Raw genomic sequence first — 18,232 nt, 5'->3', positions numbered from 1 at the left:
ATGTTGTTCAGTGCGGGATGATGTTGTTCAGTGCGGCATGGTGTTGTTCAGTGCGGCATGGTGTTGTTCAGTGCGGCATGGTGTTGTTCAGTGCGGCATGGTGTTGTTCAGTGCGGCATGGTGTTGTTCAGTGCGGCATGGTGTTGTTCAGTGCGGCATGGTGTTGTTCAGTGCGGCATGGTGTTGTTCAGTGCGGGATGGTGTTGTTCAGTGCGGGATGGTGTTGTTCAGTGCGGGATGGTGTTGTTCAGTGCGGCATAATGTTGTTCAGTGCGGCATAATGTTGTTCAGTGCGGCATGGTGTTGTTTAGTGCGGCATAATGTTGTTCAGTGCGGCATAATGTTGTTCAGTGCGGTATAATGTTGTTCAGTGCGGCATAATGTTGTTCAGTGCGGCATAATGTTGTTCAGTGCGGCATAATGTTGTTCAGTGCGGCATAATGTTGTTCAGTGCGGGATGGTGTTGTTCAGTGCGGCATGGTGTTGTTCAGTGCGGCATGGTGTTGTTCAGTGCGGCATGGTGTTGTTCAGTGCGGCATGGTGTTGTTCAGTGCGGCATGGTGTTGTTCAGTGCGGCATGGTGTTGTTCAGTGCGGCATGGTGTTGTTCAGTGCGGCATGGTGTTGTTCAGTGCGGGATGGTGTTGTTCAGTGCGGGATGGTGTTGTTCAGTGCGGGATGGTGTTGTTCAGTGCGGCATAATGTTGTTCAGTGCGGCATAATGTTGTTCAGTGCGGCATGGTGTTGTTCAGTGCGGCATAATGTTGTTCAGTGCGGCATAATGTTGTTCAGTGCGGTATAATGTTGTTCAGTGCTGCATGGTGTTGTTCAGTGCTGCATGGTGTTGTTCAGTGCGGCATGGTGTTGTTCAGTGCGGCATGGTGTTGTTCAGTGCGGCATGGTGTTGTTCAGTGCGGCATGGTGTTGTTCAGTGCGGCATGGTGTTGTTCAGTGCGGCATGGTGTTGTTCAGTGCGGCATGGTGTTGTTCAGTGCGGCATGGTGTTGTTCAGTGCGGCATGGTGTTGTTCAGTGCGGCATGGTGTTGTTCAGTGCGGCATGGTGTTGTTCAGTGCGGCATGGTGTAGTTCAGTGCGGCATGGTGTTGTTCAGTGCGGGATGGTGTTGTTCAGTGCGGCATGGTGTTGTTCAGTGCGGCATGGTGTTGTTCAGTGCGACATGGTGTTTTTCAGTGCGGCATAATGTTGTTCAGTGCGGCATAATGTTGTTCAGTGCGGTATAATGTTGTTCAGTGCGGCATAATGTTGTTCAGTGCGGCATAATGTTGTTCAGTGCGGCATAATGTTGTTCAGTGCGGCATAATGTTGTTCAGTGCGGCATGGTGTTGTTTAGTGTGGGATGGTGTTGTTCAGTGCGGCATGGTGTTGTTCAGTGCGGCATGGTGTTGTTCAGTGCGGCATGGTGTTGTTCAGTGCGGCATGGTGTTGTTCAGTGCGGCATGGTGTTGTTCAGTGCGGCATGGTGTTGTTCAGTGCGGCATGGTGTTGTTCAGTGCGGCATGGTGTTGTTCAGTGCGGCATGGTGTTGTTCAGTGCGGCATGGTGTTTTTCAGTGCGGCATAATGTTGTTCAGTGCGGCATAATGTTGTTCAGTGCGGCATAATGTTGTTCAGTGCGGCATAATGTTGTTCAGTGCGGCATAATGTTGTTCAGTGCGGGATGGTGTTGTTCAGTGCGGCATGGTGTTGTTCAGTGCGGCATGGTGTTGTTCAGTGCGGCATGGTGTTGTTCAGTGCGGCATGGTGTTGTTCAGTGCGGCATGGTGTTGTTCAGTGCGGCATGGTGTTGTTCAGTGCGGCATGGTGTTGTTCAGTGTGGGATGGTGTTGTTCAGTGCGGGATGGTGTTGTTCAGTGCGGGATGGTGTTGTTCAGTGCGGGATGGTGTTGTTCAGTGCGGCATAATGTTGTTCAGTGCGGCATGGTGTTGTTCAGTGCGGCATGGTGTTGTTCAGTGCGGCATAATGTTGTTCAGTGCGGCATAATGTTGTTCAGTGCGGCACCTAGCACCTAGAAGGTAAATAAATAGGAAGGAAGGACTCACCGGTGACGTCGTCGCCCACGTCCAAGCGTTGTACTTTGTATTTTCATCCTTCTGACAGTGGAAAACATATAGCCAACAAACACCGTGGAACCTAAACGAATGAAAGAAAACTATCATTTGGCCACAACCAACATTCACAGATACAACACAATGTGACGTGCGGTGTTGAGGTTAAAGGTTGAGTGAAGGGCCCTCGTTTTAAACTACTTTTTTGAAAAGGAGTGGGAACAAGTAAGACGTATTTAATTTATTTATTGGGAAGTAGTAAGACTTATTAAATTTATTTAATCTACTTTTCTTCCCAGGCAAAATTTGACGTGCTGCAATTCCAAATTTCCAAAGTGAATGAAGGAATGAAATCCTTTAAATTATGATTTTGTATAAATACTAGGCATAAACACAAAATCTACGGCACAAAATGGGCAGACTTTACTTGTTTGAAAAGGACTGGTTACAAGACAGACTTTTTTAATTTATTTAATGGGAAGAAGACTTATTTAGTTTAATTGATCTATTTTTGTTCCCTGGCAAAATTCGATTTGCTGCAATTCCAAATTTCCAAAGTGAATGAAGGAATGAAGTCGTTTAAATTATGATTTTGTATAAATACTAGGCATAGACACAAAATCTACGGCACAAAACGGGCAGACTTTACTTGTTTGAAGAGGACTGGTTGCAAGACAGACTTTTCTGATTTATTTAATGGGAAGAAGACTTATTTAGTTTATTTAATCTCTTTTTGTTGCCTGGCAAAATTGGATTTGCTGAAATTGTATTTTGCCAAATCTTGACTTGAGACCTGATAGGAAGTATTAAACGCTCAGTTAAATCGATACAAGTTGGTAATAAGAGCGAGTAATGTTGGTTGAAGCGATGAATGAAGGTTAAAAGCAATTTAAATTATGACTTTGTATAAATACTAGATATTAACAGACCATCTACTGCGCAAAATGGGCAGAGTTTACTTGTTTGAGAAGGAGTGGCTTATTTAAGTCTAAGATTTATTTAATCTGTTTGTTCCCAGGCAAAATTGGATGTGATGCAATTCCAAATTTCACCACATGATGGTGCCAAATTTTGACTTCATAGGACATATTCAACACTTAACTATTATGTTCAAGGTAATCAGATTTGTTTATTATTCTAATGGCCTTTTCAAAACTATTCTGGATTACTACTTTGGATCTATTCTACATTACTTGGCAACAACATACTCTGTAACAGATTAGGCAGTATAATCACATATGTTAACTTGAGAGTGCCCACACTCAATCTACTTATCGTGATGTGTTAAATCAATTACTGTTAGACATTATTATTCTGATAATCTACCAAATCTTTGAATTGAAGAATTTGTGATTTAATTAATAGCTTGTTGTTATGTTCAGGGTAATCAGACTTGTATATAATTCTAATGGCCTTCTTTTGAAAACTATTCTGAATTACAACTTTGGATCTTATATTACTTTGCAACAATATACTCGGTGACAGATTAGGCAGTATAATCACATATGTTAACTTCAGTGCCCACACTGTATTTATTTATGGTTATTTGTTAAATCAAGTACTGTTAGACATGAAATAGGAAGTGTTTAACATAAATGTTATGGCTACTCACCGTTGTAGCTCGCTCCTGGTCAATGATACGAGCCTCTTCTTGCAGTGGAAAACTTGCAGCCAACAAACACCGTGGAACCTAAAGGAATGAAATTAAACATTAACATTTCGCCTGGACCAATATTCACACGTACAACGCAACGCGGCTACACTTCTGCTAGCGCCTCAGCTACACGTTGCTATTACAAACGTAAATCTCTTTAAACACAATGAGTGTTACTTACCGTGTACGCTGTAGACGGTCCAGTTGCAAGCAGAAAATAAAGATATTTCTGTTGATATTCGTCGTTGCTCAGTGGCTCACGGCCATCGCGCCAACAGATTTGAATTTTGGTGGAAGTTCAGCCAATTACGTCATATCCGCGGCACATGACTGCGACGTAATACCCGCTTATCTGAAACGGCAGTTAAAAGTAGAGTTACATCAAGTTTTCTTTTTTAATCAACGCAATCATTTACAACCGTTGACCAGAAAGAATCGTCGAAATTCGACGTTCCCCCCAAACGCCACACTCACTCGCTTTTCAGGGCAACAAAAGTACTTCTTTTTAAAAACGATGAGTTGTACTTACCGTGTACGCTCTGGACGGTCCAGTTGCAAGCAGAAAATAAAAATATTTCTCTCGTTAGTCGTATGTTACCATCCGCTGTGTCTTTGTCAACATCGCCATTTTCCTACTTCCTGTTGCGAGCCACGCCCACGGATTTAAATTCTGGCGGAAGAGCCCGCCCATTGGCGTCGTTTTCGCGTATAGCAAATCCGATTGGTTGGGAAGGGGGCGCGGTTATGCAGCCGAGGGGTCCTGTGATCGGTGGGATGTAAAGTAGGCGTCGACGTCACGTCCGCGTCACGTGACCACGACGTGGCAGACGTCATATAGCAACCGCTGTTTTGTTTAGTAGACTTACAGTTGTTATGCATTGACATAATGGCGCACACTCCAAATAGATTTAAATAAATTAAATAATTCTTCTGCCCACTCCCTTTTAAACAAGTTAACTCTCCCCGCGGATTTGAATTCCGGCGGAAGTTCTTACAGTTGTTATGCGTTGACATAATGGCGCACTGGTTAGCATGTCCACCTCTTAAGCATGATGTTGCGGGTTCGACGCCTGATCAATGTTAGCATGGAGTGAGCTGAAGTGCATGGCGCTGAAGATTTGAATCTTTGAAATGCGCTGAGGTCTGACGTATCAGGCAGAATGGTTTGCCATCACGTTCAACAAAAAATAGAAACTTTCCCACTCTGATAAAAACGTCCTGTGTTCATCTACATATTTTCGTTTTGCTGTGCATCTTTTCCCTGCCATTTCGAGAGCCCAATTGACACTAATAGTTTACTGGAATGTGTTTGCCCATCCTACTTTGTGGAATTTCACCACATGCGCTTTTGACGAAAATACTAAATTGAACTCAAGTGAAGCCAACACGCACAACCCCCCCCCCCCACACACACACACACACACACCTACACACACACACACAAATGTTGATATGAACATAAAAGAGCCGCATGCGGTTCGGGAGTTGCGGCTTGGCCAAACCTGTACTATACAACTTTATTTGTGTAAAATTTTCACAACAGCTGTCACACAAACAAAGCGGGAAAAACCGAAGACGTGCGTGTTCCGCCCACGCTGGATTTATTTGCACCTTTGAAAAGACACCGTATTGCCGCAGATGTGGCAAAGAGTACTTTTGGGCATCTGAGACGGAAGGATGTCCAAAGCATCACGTCACCTGCTCTGGTAGGAATGGTGGTGGGACGTTGAGGTCAACCGCTTTGGGGTTGGCTGAATCTTTGGTCGCAGGATGCCACACACTTGAAGACAGAAGCAGAAAAGCAGAGCTAAATGCAAAATGTACTCACCGGTGACTCCAATTTTTTCCCCCCCTGAAGAAATGGATGGACGGGTGGCCCCGGCTGGCCGGTGGGACTCTTGTTATTCTGACCCTTTTTAGTGCGCGTTTGGGGCAACAACCGTTTTTTGTGGCGCTCTCTTCTGGTTCAAGAGTGCCCTGCATGTGAATTTGCCTTTCCTGCCTTCTGATTGGATGAGCGCCGGTGTGACGCGGTGCCTCTGTCACCGTGGCGGGGGGTATACGTCGGCATCGGAGCGTCTGCCAACGTCTGAGACCGGCTGGCAGTGTATCGGAGGTGTCGAGTGCGGTGCCGCTGGAGCTCACTCACCAGCTGGTGTTAGGGCCACAGAATGAAGGCCAAGGAGAAGACTAGAAAGAGAAACAGAAACTTCTCCTCCAATTGTTTGATTTGTCTCTTGTGAGCTTCGATGAATTCTTTCAGCTCTTTGTTCCTCTAGGACGGACAAATGGAAAGTAGCCTTCAAAAGCCAGTAAGCGTGCAAGTAAGTGCCGGGCTGGCTTTGGGCCCTTACCTGTTGCGCGCTGTGCAGCAGATCCATTCTCTCTTGGAGGATGCAAGCGTCGCGCTCCCTCAACTCCCACATCAGGGCTCGCTTCCATTGGTCCACGGCGCTCCTAAGCTCTTGTCTCTGATCCGCCGTCAGCACGTCATTCACGCCAGCGTGGCTGGCTTTTTCGCCGTCCGTGGCGGGGCAGTCCCGCTGCGGTAGCGCCTCGTACAACATGGCCTCCAGCTCCATGATCCTCTGGGCCGCAATCCTCGTCCATCAGTAGTCCGGCGGGAGATTTGAGGGCGGCTTACCTTATGAGCCTGGTCCATGGAACGCTTCCTGAAGTCCAACTCTTCATCCAGGTAGCCCTTCTGGTTGCAGAACATATCCTAGCACAGCTCAAGGTCAGAATTGTTGGGGCACATTGCCCCGAGTTCCCCTTGGCTGATGTCGCGTGTCTGTCTACCTTCTCACTTTCAATGTCCAACATCTTCTGTTGAAGTGCTGACTTGGTCACTTTGATGTATTCTAACCACTGAGGAAAGGCTGCTGTCACATAAGCAGAATGCGAGAGCGTGCGTGGACGTGCGCGTTACCTTCTCGGCTAGGGTGGGAAGGGTCCTGGCGTGAATCACGACCACCTGCTCCTCGTTGGTGAGATTCTGCAAGAGCCCAAAGGCACAGCGTCAACAAGGTTCTTTCAGCGCAAAGCCTTCCAAAAGTCACATTTGAGCCGCCGAGTCTCGTGGAGTGCGAACATAAGGAGTTCGACATACACTTACGGCGTTATCGCCCAGGATGTCCAGCTTCTTCATCAGATCACTGATGACGATGTCCTGGGGAAAGGCGCAAGGAGCAATGTAAGGTGTTCTGGGACCTCAGGTTAAGGTTAGGGTTGCGAGGGACGCCTTACGTACGCTCACGCCGTCGGCCTCGCAGTAGATCTGCAAAGGGCTGAGGCCGTCTGGGAAACGGACTTGCAGAAACTTCAAGACGGGGGAGCGCCACTCCCTCTCCTGAAAGGCAGAGGCATGCATCCGTCCGTCCGTCCGTCCGTCCGTCACATCTCTGGCCTCAAAACGCTTGTGCGAGTCTTCCCACCTCCAGCTCCAGGATGCGGAACTCAAGCAGTTCGTTTTGGTCTCGGATATCCTGGATGTGCTCTTTCAGACGCGCTTCTTCCGCCTCCATCCGCCTGACCTGAAAAGACAGTCAGACCTCATCTGCGGGGCTTCCGGACGGGTGTGACGCCAAGCGACTCCGCCCAGCGCCTTTCTTTCCGTCACCTTTTCGGCCAACTGCTGATTGCTCTGACGCAGCAGCTGCTTCTCCTCCACCCACTTGACATTCTAGAAGAGACAAACGCGTGGACAGCTTTGGAATGTTGTGTCATTTTCATCCACAAATTCTTTGGTTGACTGGAAAATGACATTTGCTTTTCTCCACATTTTCCCAGCCACGTTCAGGGGGGGGGGGGGGGGGGGGGGGGGGGGGGGTTGTTGGTCCAGTAATGCCAGACGAATGAGTGACTGAAGAATGTAGCTATTTTGTCTGAGAAAAAGGTGTGCTCATTGATAAGCTTACCTGTCCTTGTTGCTTCAGCGCTGACTCCAGATCTGCTACTCTGCTTTGATAGTGACCCATTTCTACTGTCATGTAACATGGGGGGAAGAGATGGTGCAAATGGTAAAATATGGATTGTTCACAGGAATAAATTGGCAGAGCTGAAATTCCAAATTTGTCCAAAAGATGGCGCCAGACCAAAACATGAGACCAAAAAAGGGGCCAAAATAAGCTAAGCAAGTTAAAATAGAAATAAAACCGGAACACGGTGTCGGATTGTGAGTCACGCATGGACGCACAAATGTGATTTTTACTTTTTGATTTCTTTGCTTGGCTAAAAATGTATTCTGTAACAGCTTAAAGCAATATTGTTAGTCAATTCGATCAAGGGACCCGTCACTATGAGAATAGTGGCGTGACATAAATTGTTTGGAGAAGCACAAATGTGATTTTTACTTCTTGATTTCTTTGCTTGGCTAAAAATTGATTCCCTCTTTCATGAACTGTGTTTTGCAATCGAATTGTTCTGGGATTGAATGATTTTATTAACACGGGTATCAGTGGGTGAAATTGTTCGGTTTCTGGAGTGATTAAGATTTGTAATTCTATTTCATGTTTCTTCAATAAATGTGTTGTGTATATTCATCTACTTTGTTGTGCGCTGATTTGTACTGAATGTACAATCGATGGTTCGGGGTTGATTTGACAATTTGATTAATGTGCAGGGGGTTATTATGGTATAACATAGGACCGTAATAAATAAAAGTAACATCAGACAATTTTAGAGAATTGAATAACTTTCGTAGTTATTTGAGACACGAGTGAATTTCAATCCGTTTGAAAGTTTGCTTCGTCTGAATAAATTAACGGAAGTGTTTGAATCGGATTATCGGTTTGGTGTAGAACTGAAAGTAATTTAATTATTTGAAGGGCGCAGGCCCGTTTCCCCTTTTGACGGGCCGCGTAAAAAGTAACTCCGAACATGTTAGAGAATTAAATAACTTTCGTAGATATTTAAGGGAAGAGTGATTATTGAAAGAGGTGCGTTTGACACTACCATCAGCTTTTCTCTGGTCTGAAAGGAGGAGGAGGGAGGCTCCTCCTCCTCCTTTCAGACCAGAGAACACCCGAGGCTGGGTGAGAACGGGGAGGCTGCGACCCGGCCGGGGGTTGCGGGAAGGGGCGCCACCTTGATCTCCTTCTCGGCGTCGTAGTCCCCTCCGCTGGTCTGGGCTAGCAGAGCGTAGGCTCGTTGCAGCGCTTGATATTCTTGCGTCAGCTGGCGGTAGCGAAGCTCCGCCTCCTCATGCACACACCAATGCAACACAGCACTAGTACCAGAATCAGTCAGACCGGCGACAAAGCACCCGCGACGCAAAGACGAGTCCGATTCCAGGCTGAAGAGGAATGTTTGGCGCCAATACGCTGGCAGAAATGGCGGGCTACCTCTTCGGGTTCCGTGTCGGGGGTTCTGTCGGTGTGAAAAGACAAGGACGATCCGTCCGAGTCCACCAACACGTCTTCGTCGTAGCCGTAAAATGTTTCGATGACCTGCGGGCGCGGAAGCAAACATCTCTCTGAACAAACTGAAGCGACACCTCACGATGAATCGACGAGAGGAACGATAGCGAGAAAAAGGCCATTTCATCTTGCGCAACACCAAGCAGCCGCAAACAAACAGACTCACCTTGCAGGACCTCACGCTTTGTTCCTCCTCAGAGATTCTCGACGTCGGTATCGTAGCAGCAAATCTCTCTCCTGTCGACACAAATAATCCGCCTTTGAGATTCTTTGGATGCAAAGGGAACGAACGGCTCCGGCGCAGAAACAAACGCGACTCACGATGACATTTCTGACATGAGCTCCTGTCTCCAGAGCCTGAAAAACCCGTCACCGGCGATGATTGGAGGGACGCTCGTCTTTTCCAAAAGTGACAACTACAGGGTGTGTCAGGGTTTTCCAGATTATCTTTATCGTATGATTATGTTGCTTTGACTTTGACTGCAACCTGTAATAAATAATATTATTTATCCCTTATTTATCCCTATCGCTTATCCCTTCCTACACAAAGTCGTAAAACATCCCTTGCTATGTTTTGACTAGAGGTCAAGGGCTTTCTCTATTCAATCCACTCTTACACCCACCCTGTTTCTCTTAATAAAAATGCTCGTGCGGGAGCCGAGAGTCAGACTTCATTCGTACAACGGATGGACTCTCCACCTGCAGGTGTCCAAAAGAACTTACTTGTCTCCCGTGTGATTCTTGCAAAATAAGTTGGAGCGAGCGCAACTCTAACAGGGTGCATTTTGCCACTAGCTGCCTACGGACAATGACGTCGCGCTCGCGGCTCATGGTTGACGGGCTGAGCAGCCGGGCGAGTCCGTCGTTTTCAGCGCACAGCGAGTGGCAAAGGCGCTGACAAAACGGGAGCTTTGAGCTGCTGAAAACGGCAAAACAAGTCTAAAGCGTGTTCAAACGCGTGCGCACAATGCTCCTGCTTGAAAGGTCGGAGTTTAAGGGGCCAATTTTTTGGATGGCGGCCGCCGGCCAAGCTTTGGACGGAAAAGGTTTCCTGGCGACAGCGAGCGAGCGCGGCGCTGTCGTACGTGCACCGAGTCACCTGCCTGAAGACCTTGGACAAGTCGTCGATGATGTGCCGCTGCTCCACAACTTGAAGGAACTCCATTTCACCGTCCTGCTGGCCGCAACCGCGCTCCAGGTCATTGAGCGAACTAGGCCTTCTCTGTGGAACACAAATGCAGTGGACTCTGTTGGCACGCCGCCGTTGTCCGCGTCGACTTACCAAGCTTGCCATCTCCTCGTTCTCCTGGGTGACAAAGCGCACTTTGTTTTCAAGGCGACACAGCACCAGTGAGAGTTCTTCATTCTTCCTGCTCAGGCGTTTGTTTTTGTACAGGAGTGGCAGAAACTGGCTTTCTGTTTCTCTCAGTCGCTTAAGCTGCAAGCATGAAGTGCGGGATGCGAAAGACGCACAACACGCGGGCCAGAACGTATCCATTCCTTTTGCATCGGTTTGAACGGAATCGTGGCTTTGGCTCCCAATAAAAGACATCTACCAGGCAACCGACTCGCCGCGCCGCTCAACTAATAAGCAAGCGCAATGGGTGCCTCGCTGGATGGCGCGCATCAAACGTAGCGCAAACCTTCAAGCGTGCCGTCAATAAATTACCAGTTCATTGCGCTCTTCAGAAAGCAGGGCGTTTCGATCCTCCAGTTTCCTGATGACTGCGCTGAGCTCAGCGATTTTCAGATGAAACCTTCGCGTGTCCCGATCCTCCTGAGACTGAAAACGCCCCGCAACACACACACACAACCACTCGTTCAAAGTTCAAAACTGTTTTTGTGCTACCTTCCTCCAGCAACGAACTAAGTCATGCGTACTGCAAGTGTGTGATGAGGTGGCTTACGCTATGAAGAGGATTGCTAGTAGCGCCGTTGACCCCACTTCCAGGGTAGTTTAGGCCCGCCCTTTGGGAATCCCTCAGGGCAGCGATCTGCTGCTCGGCAGCCTGAGTCTGCAGCTGAAGGCGGTGGACGTGGCCGGCCCCAGGGATTTATCCAAAACACTAACCGCTCTGTCTTTCAGCTTGATCTCATCCATCTGGATGTACAAACGGGGAGCGCTCAGGCAGGCGGGCAAACTCATTTGCCAGAATTGTGACAAAAACAAAGAGAGCAACCGGCCAATTTTTATCTTGAATCGACTAGAACACCATTGCTGTGACAAAAGCGAAGCGAGCAACCGGACGTTTTCTTCTTGTGAAATAGAATAGAATAGAATGCCTTAGGTGTCATTGCACTGCAGGTATACAACGAAATTGGGAACATAGCCACGCACCGCGCATCTGATCAGTCCTACCAGTCGGCGGATCTCCCTCTCGCAGTCTCTCTTGGTTCGGCTCAGCTCCTCCCGATGCTGGTGATGAGCCGATCGGAGCTCGGCCGCTCGGGACTGCCAGGCCTGCTGGGCCGCTGCCAGGGCTTCTTCCGCGCTCCTGGTGGAGGCGACACCGCTCGGTCTCCCGACACCGCCGCGTCTCCTCCACTTCCGCCAGCAAAGCGCCCCCGCTCCTCACCTGAGCAGACATTGCGCCACATCGGGCCGTTGAGACCGCAACGGAGCGCCGCGACGCTTACTGAGGACAAGCTACACAATACGGTAGCGGCCGCATCGGAGCCCGACGTGGCGTGCGGATAGTCAGACACGGATTGAGCGGATCACCTTGTCCATGGAGCCGTCCCTCAGGCTGAGGACCAAGGCATTCAGTCGCTGGATCTCTCCATCTTTGATTTTGATCACTCTCATCAGCTCCATTTCATGCTGCCGCAGTAATGTTTCCCTGGTAACGGCTAACTCTTTCTGCTTCTCCTCATGGAGTTTGCTTTTGAGTTCCGTCATGGCGGCGGTGGCACGGTGGTGCTCCGCCCGCAGGTCCTGACTTCTCTCTCTCTCCAGACAGCTGACCTGACATGACTTAGACAAACTTTATTGTCATCTTGTCTGCACATGGTGCATACAAAACGAAATTTCGTTGCACACGGCTTACAACAAAGTAGTGATATTGCAGTTGAATAGAAGTAACATATCCTATGAAAATATATATATACATATACTGTATATATATATATATTACAAATAAGTATAAAGTGCAGCAGTGCTAATTATGCAATAGTGCAAGTAGGCAAAACAGTATTCAAGAGTGTGCAGAGGAATGCTAAACCATGTATTAAACTTCTATTTAAAGGGTTTACACAAGTTCAGTAAAGTTGGTAGTGCGAGATAGTGCAAGATAGAGGTCCGTAGTGTCATAAAGTACAGTTCTGTGAATGTGTGATGCAGAGTTCAGTTTAGAGCTCAACAGTTCTAATGTTCAACAGTCTGATGACAGCAGGGAAAAAGCTGTTGCAGAACCTGGTGGACCTGCAGCGGATTGTGCGAAACCTCTTCCCAGAGGGCAGCAGGGAGAACAGTCCATGGTGGGGGTGTGATGGGTCATTGTTGATGTTACGGGCACCGGACATGCAGCGCTGAGATGAAATGTCCTGAATGGAGGGAAGAGGAGCCCCTATGATCCTCTCTGCTGTCCTCACCACTCTCCTCACGTTCTTCCAATCGGAGGCGGTGCAGCCTCCACACCACACAGAGAGTCAGCTTGTCAGAATGCTCTCTATGGTGCTCCTGTAGAACGTCCTCATGATGGGTGGGGGCAGGTGGGCTCTCCTCATCCTCCGCAGGAAGTACAAGCGCTTCTGTGCCCTCTTGATCAGTGCCGTAGTGTTCATAGTCCAGGTGAGGTCTTCTGTGATGTGGACCCCCAGGAATTTGGTGCTGCTGACCACCTCCACAGCTGAGCTGTTGATGATCAGTGGAGCGTGGTGAGGCTGGTTTTTCCTGAAGTCGACGATGATCTCCTTCATCTTCTCCACATTCAGGATCAGGCTGTTGTCTCTGCACCAGCCCACCAGCTGCTCCACCTCCTCTCTGTAGTCCAGGTCGTTGTTGTCTCTGATGAGCCCCACCGCCGTTGTGTCGTCTGCGAACTTCACGATGTGATTGGTGGTGAACCTGGGGACGCAGTCGTGTGTCATCAGGGTGAACAGCAGGGGGCTCAGGACGCAGCCCTGAGGGGAGCCTGTGCTGAGGGTGATGACATCAGAGGTGTTCTGTCCGACCCGGACTGACTGAGGTCTGTTGGTGAGGAAGTCTAGCAGCCAGTTGCGAAGGGGGGTGTTGAAGCCCAGGTGTTCCAATTTTCCTACTAGATGCTGTGGGATGATGGTGTTAAACGCTGAGCTGAAGTCCAGGAACAGCATCCGAACATGGGTGTTCTTCTCCTCCAGGTGAGCCAGGCTCAGGTGAAGAACGGAGGAGATGGCGTCCTGAGTGGAGCGGTTTTGCCGGTCGGCAAACTGGAACGGGTCAAATAATGGGGGGAGTCTGGAAACGATGTGATCTTTAAGCAGCCGTTCGAAGCACTTCATCATGACCGGAGTCAGTGCAACAGGCCGGTAATCATTAAATGAGGTGATTTGAGGTTTCTTCGGCACCGGAATGATGGAGGCAGTCTTAAAGCACGCTGGCACTGTGGCTTGGCCCAGCGAGGTGTTAAAAATGTCTGTGATGACCCCAGCCAGCTGACTTGCACATTCCCTGAACACACGCCCAGGAATGTTGTCGGGGCCAGGGGCCTTACGGGGGTTGACTCTCCTCAGGGTCTTCAACACATCGGCGGAGTCAAGGCAGAGTACCTCCTCTTCCTGATGGGGGACAGTTTTAACTGCTGGAGTGCCGTTTAGTGCCTCGAACCTCCCAAAGAAGTTATTTAGACCATTTAGAAAGTCAGCATCAACTTCACCCACCGGGGGGGGAGGGTGAGTTGTAGTCTGTAATCGCCCGTATGCCTTGCCACATACTCCTGGTGTTGTTGGCGTCGTGGAAACGATCCTGAATTTTTCGACTGTGGTCTCGCTTCGCTACCCTGATGGCACGGTTCAAGTTGGCTCTCGCTGTCCTCAGTGTCTCCTTGTCGCCAGACTTGAAGGCAGAGTTCCGCGCTCGTAGCGTTTGACGTACCTCCTCAGTCATCCAGGGTCGTTGGTTGCCCCGGGTGATGATATTCTTAGTGGTGCTGACGTCCTCGGTGCATTTGTTGACGTAGGCTGACACAGTCATGGCACACGCATGTCAAATCTACATCGGGGAAACTGGGAGGGAGGGAGGGCGGGAGGGAGGCAAGCAGGGAGGCAGGCAGGCAGGGAGGCAGGCAGGGAGGCAGGCAGGGAAGCAGGCAGGGAGGAAGGCAGTGTCTGTCTGTTGAGGTTTTCACCTTGTTCTTCTCCTGCTGAAGTTCTAACTGGACGTCCATCAGTTTGGCTCTCAGCTCGTCATTGGCGGCCTGAAAGGCGTCCGTTCGCTCCGCCTTGACCCGCCCTGCCGGAGCTCGTTTGGACATCTCTTACTCGAGTCTCGCCCGGTCGTCAGTCAGAGATCACAACATTTGTACCTGGAGAGCACAAACGCAGCGCTGTTTTCCACTGGCTTCGGACTCAACTTCAATCGGTACCGTAACGTACAACATCATAAACATAGATCTAGCTTGACTTATTCATTGAATAAATGCATTTGGTTCTTCAAAACTGCATCACGCAACATAGCGTGACCGAGACGGCCGTTATCCACCTGCGTGAAGTTATTTGGTGAAATGAATGAGATGTTTAAGACACCATCGTTCTGTCTCTATGTAGATGAAGGGAAATAATCGATTGCTGAAGGTCCAAAGGTGTTGTGATAAACAAATAAACATATTAGTGACATATTTGTGATAAACATATTAGGCAGGATAATCACATATGTTAACTTGACTGCCCACACTGTATTTATTTATGGTTATTTGTTAAATCGAGTACTGTTAGACATGAAACAGGAAGTGTTTAACATAAATGGACGACGAAAGGGGTACTCACCATTGTAGCTCCTGCTGGTCAATGATACGAGCCTCTTCTTGCAGTGGAAAACATACAGCCAACAAACACCGTGGAACCTAAAGGAAGGAAATTAAACATTAACATTTAGCCTCAACCAACATTCACAGATACAACGCAACGCAAACTACACAAACATAAATCTTTTAAAACACAATGAGTTGTACTTACCGTGTACGCTCTAGACGGTCCACTTGCAAGCAGAAAATAAAGATATTTCTGTTGATAATCGTCGTGTTTGTATCCGTTGTCTCGCTCAAGGCCATTGCGCCCACAGATTTGAATTTTGGCCAGAGTTCAGCCTATTGACGTCATTTCCGCGGTGTAATACCCGCATATCTGAAACGGCAAAGTTAAGAGTAGAGTTAAATAAAGTTTTTAATCAACGCAATAATTTACAAACGTTGACCAGTCGAAATAATCGTCGAAATTTGGCGTCTGTGGCTGGAAGCAGACGCCGAGTTCGACGTTCCTCCCAAATGCCACACTGCCTCGCTTTTCAGGCCAACAAAAAAACATATTTTTCAAAACAATGAGTTGTAATTACCTTGTACGCTCTAGACGGTCAAGTTGCAAGCTGAAAACAAAAATATTTGTCTTGTTAGTCGTCGTGTTACTAACCGCTGTGTCTTGTTTGCCAGCATTGCCGCTTTCCTACTTCCTGTTGCAAGCCACGCCCACGGATTATAATTTTGCCATGAGTTCCGCCTATTGACGTCATGTCCGCGTCGCATGACTGCGACGTAATATTATCTAAAACTGTTTGTGCGGCATGGTGTTGTTCTGTGCGGTATTGCGTTATTCTGTGCGGCGTCGTGTTGTTCTGTGCGGCGTCGTGTTGTTCAGTGCGGCATGTTGTTGTTCAGTGCGGCATGTTGTTGTTCAGTGCGGCATGTTGTTGTTCAGTGCGGCATGGTGTTGTTCAGTGCGGCATGGTGTTGTTAAGTGCGGCATGGTGTTGTTCAGTGCGGCATGGTGTTGTTCAGTGCGGCATGGTGTTGTTCAGTGCGGGATGGTGTTGTTCAGTGCGGCATGGTGTTGTTCAGTGCGGCATGGTGTTGTTCAGTGCGGCATGGTGTTGTTCAGTGCGGCATAATATTGTTCAGTGCGGCGTAATGTTGTTCAGTGGGGCATGGTGTTGTTCAGTGCGGCATGGTGTTGTTCAGTGCGACATGATGTTGTTCAGTGCGGCATAATGTTGTTCAGTGCGGCATAATGTTGTTCAGTGCGGCATAATGTTGTTCAGTGCGGGATGGTGTTGTTCAGTGCGGCATGGTGTTGTTCAGTGCGGCATGGTGTTGTTCAGTGCGGCATGGTGTTGTTCAGTGCGGCATGGTGTTGTTCAGTGCGGCATGGTGTTGTTCAGTGCGGCATGGTGTTGTTCAGTGCGGCATGGTGTTGTTCAGTGCGGCATGGTGTTGTTCAGTGCGGCATGGTGTTGTTCAGTGCGGCATGGTGTTCAGTGCGGCATAATGTTGTTCAGTGCGGCATAATGTTGTTCAGTGCGGCATGGTGTTGTTCAGTGCGGCATAATGTTGTTCAGTGCGGCATAATGTTGTTCAGTGCGGTATATTGTTGTTCAGTGGGGCATAATGTTGTTCAGTGCGGCATGGTGTTGTTCAGTGCGGGATGGTGTTGTTCAGTGCGGGATGGTGTTGTTCAGTGCGGCATGGTGTTGTTCAGTGCGGCATGGTGTTGTTCAGTGCGGCATGGTGTTGTTCAGTGCGGCATGGTGTTGTTCAGTGCGGCATGGTGTTGTTCAGTGCGGCATGGTGTTGTTCAGTGCGGCATGGTGTTGTTCAGTGCGGCATGGTGTAGTTCAGTGCGGCATGGTGTTGTTCAGTGCGGCATGGTGTAGTTCAGTGCGGCATGGTGTTGTTCAGTGCGGGATGGTGTTGTTCAGTGCGGCATGGTGTTGTTCAGTGCGGCATGGTGTTGTTCAGTGCGACATGGTGTTGTTCAGTGCGGCATAATGTTGTTCAGTGCGGCATAATGTTGTTCAGTGCGGCATGGTGTTGTTCAGTGCGGCATGGTGTTGTTCAGTGCGGGATGGTGTTGTTCAGTGCGGCATGGTGTTGTTCAGTGCGGCATGGTGTTGTTCAGTGCGGCATGGTGTTGTTCAGTGCGGCATGGTGTTGTTCAGTGCGGCATGGTGTTGTTCAGTGCGGCATGGTGTTGTTCAGTGCGGCGTCGTGTTGTTCAGTGCGGCGTCGTGTTGTTCAGTGCAGCATGGTGTTGTTCAGTGCGGAATGGTGTTGTTCAGTGCGGCATGGTGTTGTTCAGTGCGGCATGGTGTTGTTAAGTGCGGCATGGTGTTGTTCAGTGCGGCGTAATGTTGTTCAGTGGGGCATGGTGTTGTTCAGTGCGGCATGGTGTTGTTCAGTGCGGCATGGTGTTGTTCAGTGCGGCATGGTGTTGTTCAGTGCGGCATGGTGCTGTTCAGTGCGGCATGGTGCTGTTCAGTGCGGCATGGTGTTGTTCAGTGCGGCATGGTGTTGTTCAGTGCGGCATGGTGTTGTTCAGTGCGGCATGGTGTTGTTCAGTGCGGCATGGTGTTGTTCAGTGCGGCATGGTGTTGTTCAGTGCGGCATGGTGTTGTTCAGTGCGGCATGGTGTTGTTCAGTGCGGCATAATGTTGTTCAGTGCGGCATAATGTTGTTCAGTGCGGCATAATGTTGTTCAGTGCGGCATAATGTTGTTCAGTGCGGCATAATGTTGTTCAGTGCGGCATAATGTTGTTCAGTGCGGGATGGTGTTGTTCAGTGCGGCATGGTGTTGTTCAGTGCGGCATGGTGTTGTTCAGTGCGGCATGGTGTTGTTCAGTGCGGCATGGTGTTGTTCAGTGCGGCATGGTGTTGTTCAGTGCGGCATGGTGTTGTTCAGTGCGGCATGGTGTTGTTCAGTGCGGCATGGTGTTGTTCAGTGCGGGATGGTGTTGTTCAGTGCGGGATGGTGTTGTTCAGTGCGGGATGGTGTTGTTCAGTGCGGCATAATGTTGTTCAGTGCGGCATAATGTTGTTCAGTGCGGCATGGTGTTGTTCAGTGCGGCATAATGTTGTTCAGTGCGGCATAATGTTGTTCAGTGCGGCATAATGTTGTTCAGTGCGGCATAA

General features: G+C 48.9%; 1 protein-coding gene and 1 long non-coding RNA gene across 3 annotated transcripts; both read right to left on the bottom strand.

Moving 5' to 3' along the window:
- Nucleotides 1-5,294: 5,294 nt before the first annotated feature.
- On the bottom strand, nt 5,295-7,097 carry LOC125973737 (uncharacterized). Its single transcript, XM_068651722.1, has 6 exons — nt 6,971-7,097; nt 6,836-6,889; nt 6,520-6,715; nt 6,365-6,442; nt 5,870-6,308; nt 5,295-5,500 (listed from the first exon to the last, which is right to left on the bottom strand). The coding sequence occupies exons 3-6, from the start codon at nt 6,541-6,543 to the stop codon at nt 5,415-5,417; spliced, it is 627 nt and encodes a 208-aa protein (XP_068507823.1). The 5' UTR covers nt 6,544-6,715; nt 6,836-6,889; nt 6,971-7,097; the 3' UTR covers nt 5,295-5,414.
- Nucleotides 7,098-7,637: 540 nt separating this feature from the next.
- LOC125973743 (uncharacterized) lies at nt 7,638-9,382 on the bottom strand. 2 transcript variants are annotated; one of them, XR_007483286.2, is made up of 4 exons: nt 9,304-9,382; nt 9,063-9,167; nt 8,806-8,919; nt 7,638-7,702 (listed from the first exon to the last, which is right to left on the bottom strand). It is a non-coding gene; the product is annotated as an uncharacterized lncRNA (long non-coding RNA). The 2 variants fall into 2 exon arrangements; XR_011087180.1 differs by having other exon boundaries at nt 7,638-7,699.
- Nucleotides 9,383-18,232: the final 8,850 nt, after the last annotated feature.

This window comes from Syngnathus scovelli, chromosome 8, assembly GCF_024217435.2.
Source record: "Syngnathus scovelli strain Florida chromosome 8, RoL_Ssco_1.2, whole genome shotgun sequence".
Lineage (NCBI taxonomy): Eukaryota > Metazoa > Chordata > Actinopteri > Syngnathiformes > Syngnathidae > Syngnathus > Syngnathus scovelli.
The sequence above is the reverse complement of the archived record's forward strand: the minus strand, read 5'-3'. Positions and strand labels throughout refer to the sequence as shown.

Excerpts from the sequence above, each read along its gene's own strand:
- LOC125973737 (XM_068651722.1), bottom strand. The coding sequence starts at position 6,543 with ATGTTGGACATTGAAAGTGAGAAG. Across the intron at positions 6,443-6,519 it reads TGGACATTGAAAGTGAGAAG|GATATGTTCTGCAACCAGAA; the intron begins GTAGACAGACAC and ends GAGCTGTGCTAG. Across the intron at positions 6,309-6,364 it reads CCATGGACCAGGCTCATAAG|AGGATCATGGAGCTGGAGGC; the intron begins GTAAGCCGCCCT and ends ATTGCGGCCCAG.